The sequence below is a fragment of the Dendrobates tinctorius genome, unplaced genomic scaffold (assembly GCF_039654945.1).
Source record: "Dendrobates tinctorius isolate UK_male_01 unplaced genomic scaffold, ASM3965494v1 ptg000012l, whole genome shotgun sequence".
Taxonomy (NCBI): domain Eukaryota; kingdom Metazoa; phylum Chordata; class Amphibia; order Anura; family Dendrobatidae; genus Dendrobates; species Dendrobates tinctorius.
In genome coordinates, this window is record NW_027361680.1 from 3,415,481 (window position 1) to 3,434,099 (window position 18,619).

Sequence of the window (18,619 nt, forward strand, 5' to 3'; positions counted from 1 at the left end):
GTGTTCGTGTTGGGGGACACTCACTTGGCAGCAGATTAACAAGGTCCGGCACGGGTTTTTCACATATACAGTCCATATGGTTTATTATACAGCATAAACCATATATGGCAACAGTCTTACATCAGACAGGTGAATGTTCAATGTTCATAACAGAGCTCCGCTCTCTTAGCCCTGTGGTCACAAAGGCTGTGCTATGTCCAGCAAACAGGCTCCATAGCCTAAACACAGTTATTTCCCCCTGTCTGGGGTTACCTCTTAGTTGCTTCTTATTCAGGACATCCGTCCTCACCGGTTACAAAGTCTCGCCAGGTGCTCCAGGGATCCGATCCGCTTTCCAGGATCTCCCAACACAGACCTTCCAGGAACTTGTAGTCTGTACCATTCAGGTACACACACTCTCTCCATGTGACCCACCCTAGTCACATTATATGATCCATACCTCACCTGTGGGTGTGGTTATGGATCACATGGTCATGACCTCACTAAAGGTCCTATTCCACACAGCCACACACACATAGGGTGAACTCGTGCTGCTACAAGTTTATTACAAGGATTTAAATCCCTTCACTCCTGGGTGATTTTGCATTTTTTTCTTTTTCTTTTTTTTCTGCCCTTCTTCCAAGAGCCAAAACCTTATTTATTTTTCCAGCCACAAGAGGGCTTGTTTTTTGTGGGACGAGTTGTACTTTGTGAAAGTGCAGTGAAATTGCAAAAAAAAAAAGTGCAACTCCATAATTTTTGGAAGATTCTTGTACACCGATTTCAAAGATGATTAGTGTGTTTTATTTAAGTGGTGAAAAAAAATCTGAAATTTGTAAAAAAAATTAAATTTTGCTTTTGGCGCTATTTTCCGAGACCCGTAGTGTTTTTATTTTTCGGGATACACGGCTGTGTGAGGCTTTTTTTTGTGCCCTGATTGGATGTTTTTACTTATACAATTTGGGGTAGATATGATGTTTTCTTTGCCTCCTATTGCATTTTATTGCAACGTTGCAGTGGCCAAAAAAGGGAATTCTGGCGTTTTGATTTTGTTTATTGTTATGACGTTTACATATTGGATTAATTTACTTTATATGTTGATTGATTGAACTTTTCCTTGACTTTTCCGAATGCAGCGATATCAAATATATGTATCTTAAATTGTTTTTAATTGTTTTATTTTTAATGGGGCAAAAATGATTTTAAATTTGGTTTTTAATTTTTAATAACTTTTTTCTAATTTTTTTCCTGTATTTAATAATCTCCTTGGGGGACTTGAAGCTGCAATCATCCAATGGCTTGTGCTATGCTGTACATAACAGTGCCTCAGCAGAAATCACAATCTCCTATGAACTCCAGCCATGGGCCGGTGTACATATGTTATAGCAACCCATTGCCACCCCACTATTACATCAGAGGCATGCCGATGGGAGCATGGAAAGATATGTGCTCCTGCCGGGGTGAGTTAAATGCCTCTGTCAGAAATTGACACTGACGTTAAATATGTTAGGCGTCGGGTTCCTGCGGCGGTTCAACAGGAATCCAGAGCCTCACATTATGTGGTCTCCCATTATCTTTTGACTGCAGAGGAGATTGCTCAGCAATTCCAATGTCTCAGATGCTCTGCCCAGACCTGCTCTGTGGGGCCGGCTTTTGCTTCCACCTTTGGGTCAGCAATGGCAATGCAGGCTGCTCAGCAGCAAATCGCTCCAGAGGCTAAGTCCCTCCATTGCTCTACTGAGCATGCTCACGAGACGATCTCCCATTGGAGATCGGGAGTGACATGTCCAGGTCCTTCTCGTGATCTGATTGGTCCATCTCAGGGAGCTGGAAACTTCCGGAAGGTCCCGGCTATAAAAGGTTTGCATGGCCGCTCGGCCATGTGCTACTATAGTCTCTAGTTGCTAACTGTGTGAATGTTGATGGATGCATGAACCTGCGAATGACTCATTAAGATCCCCTCCCTCTGATATTCCGAGTGTGTATAGGGACTTATCTATAGAGTCAGCACCAGTCAGTGGCAAGCTACAAGCCTCTACAGCATCCTCCACAGTGCTAGCGTCCGACAGTGTGCCTGCTCCGGGCATTGTCGACTAGCGGCAGTGTCTGTCACCACGCTGCAGTCTGCAGCTCCTCTTGGTGTCCACAGTAGCGACGCCGCACGCATGGTAGGTCTAGACGGACGCTGACCCTCTGCCTAGGGCCCAGCTCCTGTGACCATATGTCGTGCGTGGACTTCTCTGAGACCTGTGACGCTAACAGGCTCAGCCTTTTTGTGTTTAACACTTAAGGCATCTCTGTGAATAAACAGAGATCGCTCAGCGCACCTGGGTGACGTTCAACCCGCGTGTGTTATACCGCCATATTGTACATCCGCCATTATCTAGCAGCAGTGTTAACACCTTCTGCACAGTGGACACCGGGCGGCGAACGCACTTTACGTTATTTTATATTTAGTGCGTTCCGCTGTCCCTAACAAAATAGTTTAACAGCTGCGAGAGGAGCTCCAATCCACCCGCTACTGTTAGAGGCACATGATAGCTAATTAAATAAGTTGTCATGTGCAGAAAAAGATGCTTGTTTGGCATGCGAGCCCATATCAAAAGCAGGGACACGACCTTTGATATAAAGTACATCAACATTAAAGGTCGTGAAGGGGTTTAGTAATGTGAGACAATCCATCCACAGGTATCCATCTGAATGGGCTGCAACGAGGACATACCAGGAGAACAGACATTCTAGGCTCAACCACACACACACAGGCATACACACATAGAGACACAGAAACACAGACTTACCACAGTCCATCTTCTCTTCAGTCTTTCTGATTCCTGCAGAGTTCAGGGCCTATGGTGACATCACAGTCACTTGATTGGTCATATGATCATGATGACACCAAAGGTCCAGAAGAAGTACCTAAGATGCACGGTCACATCAGGGTCGCAAAATTAGTCACATGATCATGATGCCACCAAAGGTCTCCACATCAGAAGCTTCACTGATAATAGCATTATTTGTGAAGCTCTTGGCGTGGATGCTGGAGGCCCCCAAGAGAGTAGGGGCCCTGGGCAAATACCCAGTCTTCCCTTAACACCAACCCTGCCTATATAACTCGCCCCCAGAGGCCGTGGGGTACTTCGTGCCAGGCCCGTTGATTTCAATGGGAGATGTCACAGTGGCAGTGACCCGGTCCGTGGCCTCAGGCAGTCAATGTAAAAGGGGTAGAGTGGTGGGGATAAAGTTATTGTGATGATTTGTGATGTCACCTGTGGTTCCTGGTCAGTTTGACCAGCACTGCAGGGTTGCTTCTCTGGGACAGATGGTGTGGTGCAGCAATGATGTTGAAGCTCCCACAGGTGGAGCTGTAGTCCCAGGGCTGTGTAGATGAGGTTGGTAAATGGGGAGATAGTGTGAAGAAGTAGATGTAGCAGAGCCGGGTGCAAGGCGCAGGAATAAGTGGAGGACACAAGGGCTTTCAGTTCCAAAGCTTTACTCACAGTCTGGTGCGCACAGATGCCCGCTTCAGTGCCGTGTCCTCCAGGTCAGGGGCTCAGCCAACTCCCAGGCACCCTTCCAGCACTCCTCCAACATGTGCCTTCTCTGAACGTCTCCTCACTAGCGCTTGAACTGAAGTACTTGTAGTTGTGTATTAAACTCAAGTTCCTCCTTCCAGATGTTACTTGGAACTCCACTCGTACAGCAGACAGGTGTAGCCCGCTTCGGGGATCGCTTACTATCAGGTCCAGGCTCACACACATTGCTATTGTGCCCCCGAGTCTTCGGTGGGAATAAAGTGGTGACTTCTATTCCTCCGATTTCTGCTGCAGGAACATCAGTATCCATACAACCTCGGAGACTGTACTCCGGACCATGCGCTTTAACTTTAAGGAAGGGCTCTGCTCTCACCCTTGTCCTCAGTTCTCTTCTCCCCATGTTCCGTACTAAGCTATCTTCCTTCTGAAGAATTAGGCTTTCCCTTGCTCTTTCCCGTGCCAGCAGCTCCAGATCACAGGAGTCTGCTGCAGCACTTGCTTTCACTCCATCCCTCTCTGGGGATCTTCTCTCACCAACTAACCACTTCCTAACATTCTCCCGCTCTCTTGTGCAGTCTAAACTCCACCCACCTCCCAGCACACTTCGTGTTCCAGGCAAGGAGCCATGAAGGGTGCTCTGCTATTCTAAAGTGTCTGTGTTGGATGTGAGTGGAGGAGTCTGGTCAGGTGTTGCCATCTTACCTGGGGAGTGGGATACTACACCTCAGGAGGAGGTGCATTACCTCTGTGGCGACTGAACCCTCAGGGGTGCCACATATGCAGCAAGCAACATCATGACAAAATAATCTCAACTGTTCCACTACTGCATGGCAGCAACATACATAGTGCATGAAGTGTTGTGCAGCTCTCAGTGATAAAAGAAAAGACTTACATCCAGGTTCATTATTTGTGCATTTTTCTAGTGGCTTTAATTGTTTGGCTTTTGACATTCATTGCTGTTTTGCATCAAATTCTTCCAAATGGTACAACGAGTTGATGAATTTTTCAGAAAATAAAAGATGCTCTTTTACGGAAATGTGAACTTATCCTTACTTTAAGCTTTAAGTCCATCAGTATTTTCTTAAAATGCAATATATGTGGTCAGGAAATAGAGGGTTCAAATACAAGACTAGTTTAATTGTCTCATCGAGTATTAATGATACACGTATAATGGAGTGCAAATATAGTTGACATGTCCTGGACGCTGGCAACCCACACTAGGCCACTGCCACTCACCAATGTAAGTTATCATCAATGTCACGTATCTTCATCTATGAAGAGCAACTTTCAGTAACTGGTGAGATAGGAACGAAGATAGGACTGAGCACTGCTCCATCATTACTACAGACTCCAATTTGGGCCAATTGTAAAACGTACATTTCTATATATTTTGCTGTCCTACAGTGGCACTATTTTTGGGTGCTCAACCCCTTCTAGTTTCTTTGCCATATATTTACCTCACAGATGGGTGGCCTGTAACACGAACTGCTATACAGTTCATGTTGGGGGAATACAGCTGAGTATGTGCCATCCACAGGAAAAACAGCACTGCAGTATCTAAAAGTTTAGGAAGAGGAACAGGGCTCCTTGCCATTCCATTGGGCTCAATCACAACATGATTGCTGGGTGCCCACAGGTTCCTGTGGGATATGGAAGCCCAACAATGTTATCCAGCTCTACCATTTGCAAAAACTGAAGGTGTTCATTCAGTAATCCTTATTCTAGAGCAGCTATTTTTTATTTCTCTTTCATATCACATAGAAATACACACCATGACACTACAATACATAATTATGTCTATCTAGCTGTGCATAGGGCCTTTACTCAAAGTATCTCAATTTTGTAATTTTTTTTATTGTTTTCTCACAATCATTGACCTCTTGTAACACTCAAGTAGTGGTGAGATGACTGAACTGAAGGCCAGCAAAGGCAGTATGGCAGACACACTTGGAGCAAGTCATCACGCTTATGCACACTTAGGGTATGTTCACACGTTGCGGATTACCCTGCGGATTTTTCAGCGCGGATTTGGCCAAATCCGCATGTAAATCCTCAGGTCAAATGACCTGCATTTTACCTGTGGATTTAGTGCAGATTTTGTGCGGATTTCCTCTGCGTTTTGACACCTGCGGATTCCTAAAATGGAGCAGGTGTCAAAACGCTGCGGACCCACACAAAGAATTGACATGCTGCGAATTTAAATCCGCAGAAAATCCGAGCGGAAAAATCCGCAGCATGTGCACTGCGGTTTTCATTTCTCATAGACTTTAATGGTACTGTACAACGCAGCAGAATCTGCTTCGGATCCGCCAGGCCAAATCCACTGTGGATCCGCAGCAGAATCTGCAACATGTGCACATACCATTAAGGCTGTGAATATTCTTCACCCGCTTCAACTAAAAGGATGGGGACTTTTTACAGAGAACTCCCAAGGTGCCAATAGCGGGTGGCTAGTGGCTTGGCTCACTGGCCCTAGTTTGGTCCACAGCAATAAACTATACCAGTAAGACAGAGACAAACCTTGCAAACCAAACTTGGAAGGTCAGGGAGCATAAACAAGGTCATAGGAACAAGAGGACATCATGCGCCAGAGCCAGAGAAAAAACAATGAAACACTCACCTAAGAGCTACTAATCATAGCACTGCGAGTTTAAATATTCCTTTCATGGATCACCTGACAATGCTGATGTAACGCCCAATCTCCATCCCATGCCCAGAGAAGAATTTCCCACCACATACCTAAACCAGGAGACATAGCATCCCATGTCTCCTGACAGTACCTGTCGATGGGAAATCCGGTGTCCGAGGACACCTGTATAGCATCAGTGCTGGGAGGAATGGCATCCTGCCTCCCAACCACACCAGGCCCTATGGCAAGTCACCTAGAACAAAGTACACAGTCAAGGCAGGGCCCACACTGGCCCTAGCCCCCAAAGGTGACACCCCACACCTTCCCAGCTGCCTGACACTTCTGCTTGTAGCAGACTGTGATTAATTTTGTGATTAATATTCTAGATGTACAAAATGTAGTATCCCAGTAACTCAACACATATCACACCTCCATTTGCTTTCCTCTAACACTGAATTTAGTATTGAACTACTGCTCATTTATACACCACTGTAATTATTAGGAATATGGTTTGTTTTTATCTAACACAGGATCCTATCCCATTTCAAGATATTGGAAGTAGCATTGCAGGAAAATGGACATACCTTCAGCTGCTTTGTTTGGCTACAGTAAGTTTTGGTAAGTTGCTTTTATGTCTTGCTATAATATTTACAAATGGAAAAATAGTGATAAAAATATTTTATTCTCATAGAATACCATAGTAATATAATTTCTGTCATCTTATTCTATATTATCCCATCTGTGAAAAATGTTGGTAAATTAAATATTAAATGCAGATGAATCATTTGTTTTAAATATCAAAAAATATGTTCCTTGAAATGGAGAATAACTAAAAACTTTAGATATGGTGTGGTTAGAGTATTAAATCAATTGATAATGAAAAAAGCTGTGATGTTGAATGCCTTGTACACATTTTTCTATGATTTTATATGGCTTCAATATTTCTAAAACTGAAGCACCTTGTAAATCTGGACCGTGAAACATAATGATGTGCCCTATAGTCCAATATCTTGGAGTAAAATACACAAAAAAAGGTAAAGTGCTACTAGTAGAGATGAGCGACTTTGCCTTTTCTAGGGTCGAGTCAGGTTTCATGAAACCCGAATTTCACAAAAGTCGGGTCGAACAAAATTGGCCGACTATAGGGAAAAGTTGAAGGCCAACAAACACGAAACCCAGTGCAATTCAATGGGGAAGCAAAGTCGGCAGGGAGTGGAGGACAGGAAACACACCTACAGTGCCCATTTAAATGGCAAAAACATCAATTCTTATTACTGAAGCTTGTCAACCTTAATTTACTTCATAATAATAGTTACGCATTGAAAACTGGGGGTTATTTGGCTAAAGATGTGGGGGGGTAGGGCTGGCTCCAGGTTTTCGTGTGCCCTGGGCCAAAGAGTGTCAGTGCGCCCCTATAACACATACCACAACTCATGATGCTCCGATACGGCACCGAAATATAGGTATAGTACAATGACAAATACTTCACTGCTTACATGACATGACATGACTGATCTATTTTAAATTCTACAATAGCTCAAAAAAGGACAGTATATTACTCCATACAATATTATGGCCATCACATTGTGCGCCATACAGAATAATGAGCCCCATATATTTCTCCATACAGAATAATTGGTCACATATAATGTTCCATACAGTATATGATGAGCTCCACATAATGCCACAGTATATGACGGTCCCTATGGACGATGCTCCAGTGTATGATGGGTCCTAATAATGCTACATATATAGTGGGCTCCATTTCTAATGCTCCAGTGTATAATGGGCCCTGTAAATGCTGCTCCAGTGTCTAATGTCCCCCATTTGGAATACTCCAGTATATGATGTGCCTCATGGATGATGCTCCAGTATATGATGGGCCCCATTTTTAATGAACCGAGGCATGGTATGTGAAAAGAGCTCCATGGAGTTATCTTAAGTGTGTGCTGCCGCATCCTTCACTTTTGATGTGAGTGAAGGAAACAAGGAAAGGAGTTGCTCCTGACCGGAAGCCTGCACTGACGACTCAGTGCTTGTTTTTTTTTAAACTTCAGAACAGTAGGCGATAGAGCTGGAGGCTGTTAAACCAATGTAAGGCAACACCAGTTCCTGATGCTCCGGCTTTAAAAGCAGTCTACCTACTCCCAGAAAAGGGAGCCTTACAGGCCTTCCAGAGCTACACCATGATGCAGGCTCAACACCTCCTGCCCTAGCTGCTATTGTGTTTTTGGCACTACCAGCAGATGCATCACCACCACCATCACTAACAGGTGGCCTCCCACGCCCACGTCCGTGTCCTCTTCCACCATACTTCCTCATGTTTTTAAAAATGGACCCAAAATACCAGCAGATATATGGTACTGTATCAGAAGCGTACAGCTCTATACAGTTTATGGATAGCAGTAAATCTCCGTATATATTTCATGAGTCATACACAGACGCTCACAGGCTCAGTATGTATTACACCAGAATTTAAAAAGTAGAAAAAGGGAAAGGTATTCAAGGCATACACCAGTATACAGTGTTGTGGTACTTAATCTTCGTATATATTTCAATTTCAGTAAGCCAGTGGTCCAGTCTCTCCGCTACTGCAAACTACATGGATAAAAGTACAGAGGGAAAGTCGAGTGTTTGCAAAAATTTGAGAATTACTCATCGCGGGAAAACCTCACGGTAGATGTTGCAGAGGCAATGCAGACCCTCAATTACTGTATCTGTGGAGACAGTGAAAACGGTTCTTTGTGAAGAAAGGATAGCTTTATCGCAGTATCGTGGATCACATCAACGTTACTCGTCTCCATCAAATTGTGATCACAGGGAGAGATGTAGACATGGTCCTCACTGCATATCATGATGTGCCTGGGCATTTTGGAGGGCAAAAGACAGAAGCCACAGGCCGTAGGCAATTCTATTGGATTGGCATGAGAGGAGACATTGCAAAATGGTGGCAGGAATGTCACACGTCTGTGACTAGGAAAACTGTGAAAGCTGATCATAAAGCACCACTGCATCCGATTGTGAGTTGACGTCCATTACAAATTGTAGCCAATGATCATCTGAAGGTAGAGGCCAGCAGGACAGGCCATAGCTACATTTTAACCATCATCGATCAATACACAAAATTTCTATTGGCCGTCCCTGTGAAGGATTTAACTGCCCAGACTACACAGCGGTGGAGCACAAACAGGTAAGTATTGCAACTTGCTAGTGCTGTGGCCACGACCAAGGCACACTTGTGGGTGACGGTACTGGCACAGGGCCCCTCATAGTACGCTGGTGTGTCTTACGGCGAGTGGGCCCCCCCACCATCAGAGGCACTGTTCTATGAGGGGCCCTGTGCCAGTGCAGTCGGCTATCAGTGGGCCCATTCACCTGTTCAGAGCAACGGCACTTGCCCGGGTGCGCCAGGTGTTGACCCCAGCCCTTGAGGGGGTGGGCAGCCCAGTTTGGGAGGTTTAAAAAATGACATATGTTGATGTGTAGGCTGTACATTCAGCAGCTGTAAATGGCAGAATTGGGCAAGTCAGAGGAAGAGGAGAACAAAAGCGAGGCAGTTTTCTGGCAACCTAGGTGTCATCAGGGGAAGGTGGGACAAAATCCTTGGAAACCCATGCATGGTTCATTTTAATGAAGGTTAGATCATCAACATTTTGGGTCAACAGAAGGGTCCTTTTTTCTGTCAGGATTGATCTAGCAGCACTGAAGACTCTTTCAGATAACACACTAGCAGCAGGGCAAGTGAGCTCCTGTAAGGCATATTGTGCCAATTCAGGCCAGATGTCCAGTTTAGAGGAACAATAGTCAAAGGGGAATGACCTGTGAGGGAGAACATCGATATGGGAGGATAAGTAGTTTGTAACCATAGTTGACAACTGCTGTTTCCTGTCACTTTGAATCGATGCAGTATTAGCTGTCGTGTGAGCGGTACTTGAGAAATCAGTCCACAACATGGTCATGAAACTCCTGTCTCCAACGCCACTTCGGCTGTGTGCACCACGAACACCTCTTCCACTGTGCCTACTACGGCTCATGGGAGAAACAGCACTGCTGCTGTGTGCTGGGAAAGCCTCAAACAAACGGTTTACCAGAGTTGCTTGTTTGTTATCCAATATTATCTCTAGGTTCTGCTGTGGCATGATGTTGTGTAACTTGCCTTTGTCGCGTGGATCGAGGATGCTGGCCAGCCAGTAGTCATCATCCTTCATCATTTTGGCAATGTGGGGGTCCCTTTTTAGGATCCGCAAGGCATAATCGCACATGTGGGCCAATGTTCCAGGTGTCAATGATGCACTGCCACTGCTGGGTGGAGGAGCACTTTCTGGAAAATCCACATCCCTCCAGTCATGCACAAACCCTGTACCTGACCTTGGAATGCCAACATTTTCTATTGCCCCCTGAGAAGCATCCTCCTGCCCAAAATAATCGTCCCCCTCATCCTCCTCCTCCTCCTCTTCCTCTTCTTCCTCCACCTCATCCAGGATAGTTCCCTGACCAGACAATGGATGACTGTCAGCAAGGCTTCCCTCCTCCTCCTCCTCCTCCTGTTCCTCCTCCACTGCAGATGCCTGTTCCTTAATGTGCGTCAAACTTTGCATGAGCAGACGCATAAGTGGGATGCACATGCTAATGATGGCATCATCAGCGCTTACCAGCCATGTGCATTCCTCAAAACACTGAAGGACTTTACAGAGGTCTTTCAGCTTTGACCACTGCACACCCGACAATTTCATTTCTGCCCTCAATCTGCCGGCCCGTGTATCCTCCTACAAATGCATTACTGCCTGCCTCTGTTTGCACAGCTTCTCAACCATGTGCAGGGTGGAGTTCTACCTTGTTGCAACATCTATAATTAGGCGGTGTTGGGGGAGGTGGAGCGACGGATGTGCGAGCACAGTCTTCGCACCTTATGAAGCAGGGATGTTAACTCCGGATAATTATTAAGGAAGCACTGCACCACCAGGTTCAAAGTGTGAGCCAGGCAAGGTATGTGTGTGAGTTTTGCAAGGCCCATGGCTGCCACAAAATTACGGCCATTATCACTGACTACCTTGCCTGGCTCAAGATGTAGACTGCCCAGCCATGACTCAGTTTGTTGCTGCAAGTAGTCGGCCAGTACCTCCGCGGTGTGTCTGTTGTCGCCCAAAGACATCATCTTAAACACAGCCTGCTGATGCTTACCACTAGCTGTTCGATAGTGGGACACCTTGTGTGCAACACTGACAGCTGCAGATGGAGTGCTCGTGCAACTGCACTCTGTGGACGAGCTTTCGCTTATAGAGGAGGAGGAGGAGGCTCGAAAGCCTACAGGCAACGTTTTTCTATACCGTGGGCTAGGCAGCACTGTTCCGCCGCCACTGTGCCCTGTGGAGCCTGCATCCACCACATTAACCCATTGTGCAGTGATGGACACGTAACGGCCCTGGCCATGCCTACTGGACCATGCATCTGTTGTGAGGTGCACCTTTCCACTCATTGATTGCTTGAGGGCATGAACAATGCGGTCTTTCACATGCAGGTGGAGGGCAGGGATGGCTTTTAAAGAAAAGAAGTGCCGACTGGGTAGGTCATAGCGTGGGACAGCATAGGCCATGAGCTCGCGGAAAGTTTGGCTATCAATCAAACGGTAGGGCATCATCTCTAGCGAGATTAGTTTGGCAATGTAGGCGTTCAAACACAGTGTACGCAGATGAGAGGATGAGTACTTTCTTGTCCTACTCAGAGTGTCTGGTAGGGTGAGCTGTACTGGAGAACTGCATATGGGGGAACTAGCGGTGGACCGGACGGAGTGAGAGGGGGTTGGTGGTGATGGCCTAGATTCAGTGCTGTGTTGCAAAACCATTGTGATTCCCTGTGTGCTTTTGCCTTGCGACGACACCTTAACATTTTGTGCTGGTGGTGTGCTTAACGGTGGCAGTGGTGTTACAGTGGGGGAAGTGATGGAGCGTTGCTGGCTATCTTTAGTCGGAGCAGGTGCACATGTGCTACCTGACATTTTGTAGTCCGTCCACGCTTGCAAGTGCATGTTGGTTAAATGTCTAAGCATGCAAATGGTATTCAAATTTCTGAGTTGTTTACCTCGGCTAAAGGTTCTTCTGCATTTCTTACAGGTAACCTTTGCCTCACCAGTAGGATTTTGGACAAAGAAGTGCCACACTGCACTCTTCCTACTATGGTAGACATTTTTTGGCCTTGCACGCTGTGCTAACTTGACCGTCTGGCCAAGCTGTCCTGCAACTCTTTTATTTTTTGGTCCACATTTTTGGACAGCTACAGGTCTGCCAGATAACCGCTGCTGCGATGTCAATGCCTTACTTCGGATCCTTCTCCTTATCTGAACTGTTGCCAGCGCCACCCTCCTCCCCCAATGGATGCCAATCCTGGTCAAGAACTGGGTCATCCATCAACACCTCTTCAAAGTCATCTGCACCTTCCTCTTTACCTTCCTCTGTGTCACCGTGTAAGGTGGTATAGTAGGCCGGAAGGGGCACCTGAGTTTCATCAGGGTCAGATTCTGGCTCAGTAGAGTGTGAGGGCAATGTAGTGCTCTGGGTGAATGTACCAGCAGAATCATCTAGCAGTGGCTGTGCATCAGTGCACTCCATGTCAGATTCATCTTGGACTGGGGAATTCAGGATTTGACTGGATAACCCAGGCATGGTATGTGAAAAGAGCTCCATGGAGTAATCTGAAGTGTCGGCTACCACATCCTTCACTTTTGGTGGGGGTGAAGGACACAAGGAAAGGTGTTTTTCCTGACCGGAACCCTGCACTGACAACTCCATGCTTGCAGGTTTGGAACGTTCAGAAGAGGAAGCAATAGAGCTGGTGGCTGTTTCGGCAACGTACGCCAAAACCTGTTCCTGATGCTACGGCTTTAAAAGCAGTTCTCCTACTCCAAGAAAAGGGAACCTTACAGGCCTTCTTGGGCCAGACGATGATGCAGGCTCAACACCTCCTGCCGTAGCTGCTATTGTACTTTTGCCAGAACAAGCCGATGCACCACCACCATCGGTACTAGCCACGCCCCCCTGCCCACGTCCGCGGTCTCTTCCACCATACTTCCTCATGTTTGGGAAAACGTACCCAAAATACCAGCAGAGAGATGGTACTGTATGAGGAGCGTCCAGCTGTGTAAGGTGTATTAAAAAAATTAAATCTACGTATATTTTTTCTTAGTCACAGACGCTCTCCCAGTATGTATTTGACCGTAATACAACAAGCAGATATACGGTACTGTATCAGAAGTGTACAGCTGGATATGTTTTTTCTGTAACTAACAATCTCCGTATATGTATTTAAAGAGTGTTACACACACACGCTGACTCTATAGCGATGTGACTGTAATGCGAACAGCAGATATACAATACTGTTTGAGAATCGAACAGCTCAATACGGTGCAGGTCTGGAAAAATGGAAAATCTCCTCTTTTTTTTCCAGAGTCACACACAGATAGTTTGTATTTGTCCGTGATCCCAGCCGGTACACGGTAGTGTGTGAGAAGCGTACACCGCTATACGGTGTCTGTATGGAAGATTGTAAATCTCAGGCTATGTTTATACGGAGTGTCACACGCTGTCTCTGTATAGTTTGGACCGTGATCAAACAGCACATATACTAAACTGTTTGCAAAGCTGACAGCTCTATATCGTGTAGGTCTGGAAAAATGGCAAATCGCCTTGGCTTGTTTTTCCAGAGTCACACACAGTTAGCTTGTATTTGTCCGTGATCCCAGCCGGTACACGGTAGTGTGTGAGGAGCGTACACCGCTATACGGTGTAGGAAAAAATGAACGCTCGGTAAATGAGCAGAACAAAATAATAAAAGTTGGAGTGCTTTGAAAAAAGCAGTTTGAACAGCAGTGTGCACACACCAATGCAGCTATCAGGTAGCCTTAAAAGGCAGTCTAATCACCACCAGCGCTGGTGCACACAACTAAAATCCTCCCCTTTCACTGCACACTAACTGTACAGTGAAAAACGCTAGCAGCAGAAGCTATTTTTTTTTTTCTTCTTCCCTGCCTAACGTTCTCCCTATTCAGCATCAGCAGCAGCACTTCTCCCTGTTCTAAGATCGGCAGAAGTAAGATGGCGGTCGGCGGTCACGGCCTTTTACAGCCCCTGTGACACCACACAAAGCCAGCCAATCACTTCAATGCCCTTCTCTAAGATGGTGGTGGCCGCTGCACATGTCATCGAGTTGCCCACAGTGTGCGTCCTCCATCATTGGCTGAAAAAAGGCTTTGGAAGCATCATTTGAAACGCGACTTTGGCGCGCAGATCGACGAACTCATGGCCGACCTCATGCTATGGTCGGGTTTTGTTTCATGAAACCCGACTTTGACGAAAGTCGGTGATTTTTTAATTTGACCGACCAGTTTCGCTCAACTCTAGCTACTAGTCTTGGTATCACCTTCAGCCATGGCCGGCATTAGGGGCAGGCAGACTAGGCAGCTGCCTAGGGCCCCCACTCCCCCATTGGCCCTCAGCCAGTGGTTTGCATTAATAGCAGCACACCACATGGACTCTATGGGGCCCATGAGTCATGCTGCCTTCCCACAGCATCGAGCATTCTACTTCTCAGCATCATAGACGCAGTGGAATGCAATGATGGAGGAGAGAGTGTCAGATGATGATCCCGGTTGTACCGTCACTCCCCTCTATGCTTCTGACTCAGCAAGCACTCAGTGACATCAATTCATAGTGTGACGCACTGGGCCAGCAGTGGAGCTAATGAGACATGCTGCAGAAGCGAGAGCAGAGGGTGAACGCGGAGAGGTAAGTATTGTGTGTGTATTTGCATAATACTGTGTGTAATACTGCTGGACTATGGGGCTGGATTATTGAGTGTGTACATTATACTGTGTGTAGGGGCTGAATTATACTGTGTGTATATATTATACTTTGTGTAGGGCTGGCTTCATTATACTGTTTATGCGTGGGGAGGCTGCATTATACTGTGTGTGGAGGTGAGCTGCATTATACTTTGTGTGTGTGTAGGGGGGCTGCATTATACTGTGTGTTGGGTTTGCATGATACTATCTGTAGGGGGCTGCATTATACTGTGTGTGTATGGGGGCTGCATTATACTTTGTGTGGGGTTGCATTATACTCCATGAGGCGGGATGCATTATATTCTATGAGAGGTTGCTGCATTATACTCTATTGGGGGTTACATTATACTTTATTGAAGGGCTGTATTATACTCTATTGGGGGGACTGCATTATACTCTATTGAGGGGCCACATTGTTCTCTAATGGGGGTACCGCATTGCACTCTATGAGGGAGGCTGTATTATGCTCTATGAAGGGGGCTGCATTATACTTTATGAGTTGGGCAGCGTTATACTCTATGAGGTGGTGCTGCATTATACTCTATTGGGGGCTGCATTATACTCTACTGGGGGCTGCATGGTACTCTATGGGGGTGCTGAATAATACTCTGAGGGTGCGCTGCATTATACTCTATTGGGGAGCTGTATTATACTCTATTGTGGGACTGCATCGTGCTCTATGGGATGGCTACATTGTACTCTATGGGGTGGCTACATTGTACTCTATGTGGTGGCTGAACTGTACTCTAGAGGAGCTGCATTATACTTTATGAGGTCTGCTGCATTATTCTTTATGAGGGGGGCTGCATTATACTCTGAGGGGGGATGAAATATACTCTATGATGGGGGCTACATTATACTTTATGAGTTGGGCTGCATTATACTCTGAGGGGGACTGCATAATACTCTATTGAGGACCATGGGTTGCATTATACTATATGGGGGCTGCATTATACTCTATCAAGGACCATGGGGAGTACATTATACTATATGTACTATATACGACCTGCATTATACTATATCGAGGAATATGGGGAATGTGTTAGGCTATATGAAGGACTATGGGGTGCATTTACTTAGAGGAATGCATTGTACTATATAGAGGACTATGGGGGTGCATTATGCATTATACATTGTGGAGGACTATGGGATGCATTATACTATAGGGAGGATATGAGTAGTTTATTATACTACATGGAGGACTATGGGAAGTGCATTGGACTAAGGGGAGCATATTATACTATATAGTGGACTATGGTGATGTATTAAAGTGTATGAAGGGATATGGTGCACACTATACTATATCGAGGACTATGGGGCACAATATACTATATGGAGGTGATTTTCCGGATTTGTTTTCTCATCATTATTGTCATTTATCTCATGGTTGATATCATTGGTGCAGAATATTACAGTGATATAAGACCATAATAACATTATAGTATAACTAGTTGTCTATCTCAGGCACAGAAAATCATCAACCCTAATATAAATTTAGTAGTCCACTGTTACACAATCTTAAGAAAAATATAACTACCACCATTGCAAAACTTAACAAAAACAAATCCATTTGAAACTGTCATGATCCCAGTGCAGGTTTTGACCTGCACGTCGGGGTTAATGTCTTGAGCTCAGTGCAGGCGTTGACCTGCACACCTGGGATTAATTATTGTGGCCTCTCTTAGGTTCAGGCAGAGCTTTTTATAGCCCTGAGAAACTCCAATCCCTGTCAGTTATACTTTTGCCTTTAGCCGAGTGTGTTGACCTCTATGTGCCTGTTCGTTGTCTTATAGCTTGCTTATATGGTTCTTATTCAGTTTTGTCCCCCGTTGTGAGTTTGCCTGTTAATTCTGTACTGTATATCTGCTTCTCTGGTTTCTGACTTCTTGGCTACGTCTTGACTGTCCGTTCTGTCTAGCCCTTTGGCAATTGTCGTTATATCTCGTGCTTTGACCCCGGCCTGATCTGGTTTATGTCCCTGTCTATGTCAATTTGTAACTTTGTCCAGTAGTTACCATTCTAGGAGTTTTCCTGCAGCTCCTAGCTCTCTGGAGTTTAGGCCACGCCCCCAGCAGTCACGTGCTTCAGGTCCTGCGGTTCTGAATCATGCATCTTCTCTGCTGCTGCCCGCTCCACAGGTACCTCTGAGCACAGTTTGTCTTACTCAAGACACACGCACTGGCTCAGTGAGCAAGTGCAGTGTGATGTTCCTGACATTATAACTGATCGTGAACTTTTTTTTTTCTTCTCTCACTTCTGCAGCATGGACCCAATGCATGCCTTATCTGAGCAGGTGAAATGCTTGACTCAGTCGCTGCAGAAGCTAAGTTTGGAACACCGAGCTCTGGCCCAGTCCCAACGGCAGGTTGCGGACTCTGTTCAGGGGGCGCTTTCCGCAGGCTTTCAGCAGGTGGGGACTAGAGATGTCATTTTAGTCCCACCTGAATCCCCGGTTAAGTTACCAGATACGTTTGCTGGTGACAAAAATTAATTTAGAGCGTTTAAGGAGGGCTGTAAACTCTTTTTTTCCCTTGAGACCCCTTTCCTCTGGGGTTGAGAAATAGAGGGTGGGGGTGGTTATGTCCCTGCTTAGGGGGGCCCCACAAGCCTTGGCATTTTCTCTTTCCTCTTCTGCCCCGGAGAGAATGACTGTGTATGCGTTTTTTGAGGCCTTAGGGCTTATTTACGATGAGCCAGATAGAATGCGTTTGGCTGAGGACAAGGTGATGAGTGTCTGTCAGGGGAACCACTCGGCCGAGTGGTTCTGTTCGAAATTTAGACGTTGGGCAGCCAAGATTTCTTGGAGTGATGTCGCCCTTCGGGGGCTATTCCGTAGAGGCCTTTGTGAATGTCTGAAAGATGCCCTGGCACTCCATCCTCCACCTAACTCCCTGGAGGATGCCATGACCCAAGCGGTTTGCATGGATCGCAGACTGCGGGCAAGAGGTGTTATGCAACTTGAAACATCATTATTCTCCAGTGGAGTTGAGACCCGGACTCTTCCTGTGGCTATGGAGGTGAGCGCTGTCACCTGTGATGAGAAGGAAAGAAGACGCTGCTGGGAGAAGCAGTTGTGCTTCTATTTTGGGGAATCTGGACATTGGAAGAAGGACTGCCTCTCCTGTCTGTCATCCTCCAAGGTGGCGGGAAATGACTAGGTCAGGGTAGTAGTCGAGGAGGCTACCCAGACCTTCAGGTACCTTTTTCCTCACTTGCAAAAATTGTGCTTCGGGTGGAACTGGAACTTGGTGATGGCCCTGTTCAGACTACCGCCTTAGTTGACTGTGGTTCTGCTGTTAACCTGATTGATGCCCCGATTATGACTCTTAACAAGATAGGGACAGTCAGGCTTCAGGATCCTGTTAAACTTGTGGCAATTAACTCTTCCTCTCCTACCCGGGACGGTATCTGTTTCAGGTCTGAACTTTTTTCTCTGAAAGTGGGTTCCACTCATGTGGAAAAATTAACTTGTCTTGTGTTAGATAACTTGCCTGCAGGACTGGTACTGGGGATGCCTTGGCTACAATGCCATAATCCTACCATTGATTGGGTGACGGGGGAGATCACTCAATGGGGATGTAAAGATAAATGTAGTAACCTGGGGCCGCTTGTTAATTCTGTTAAAACCGTATCTGTGTCGTCTGT

General features: G+C 46.0%; 1 protein-coding gene across 1 annotated transcript in view; it reads left to right on the top strand.

The window, feature by feature from the left end:
* The window catches only part of LOC141066014 (P-selectin-like), a 927,434-nt gene that overhangs the window by 129,039 nt on the left and 779,776 nt on the right, over positions 1-18,619 (top strand). Inside the window, exon 2 of the mRNA XM_073557950.1 lies at positions 6,672-6,759. Within this exon, the coding sequence (XP_073414051.1) occupies positions 6,672-6,759 (88 nt within the window). The remainder of the gene's footprint in view (positions 1-6,671; positions 6,760-18,619) is intronic.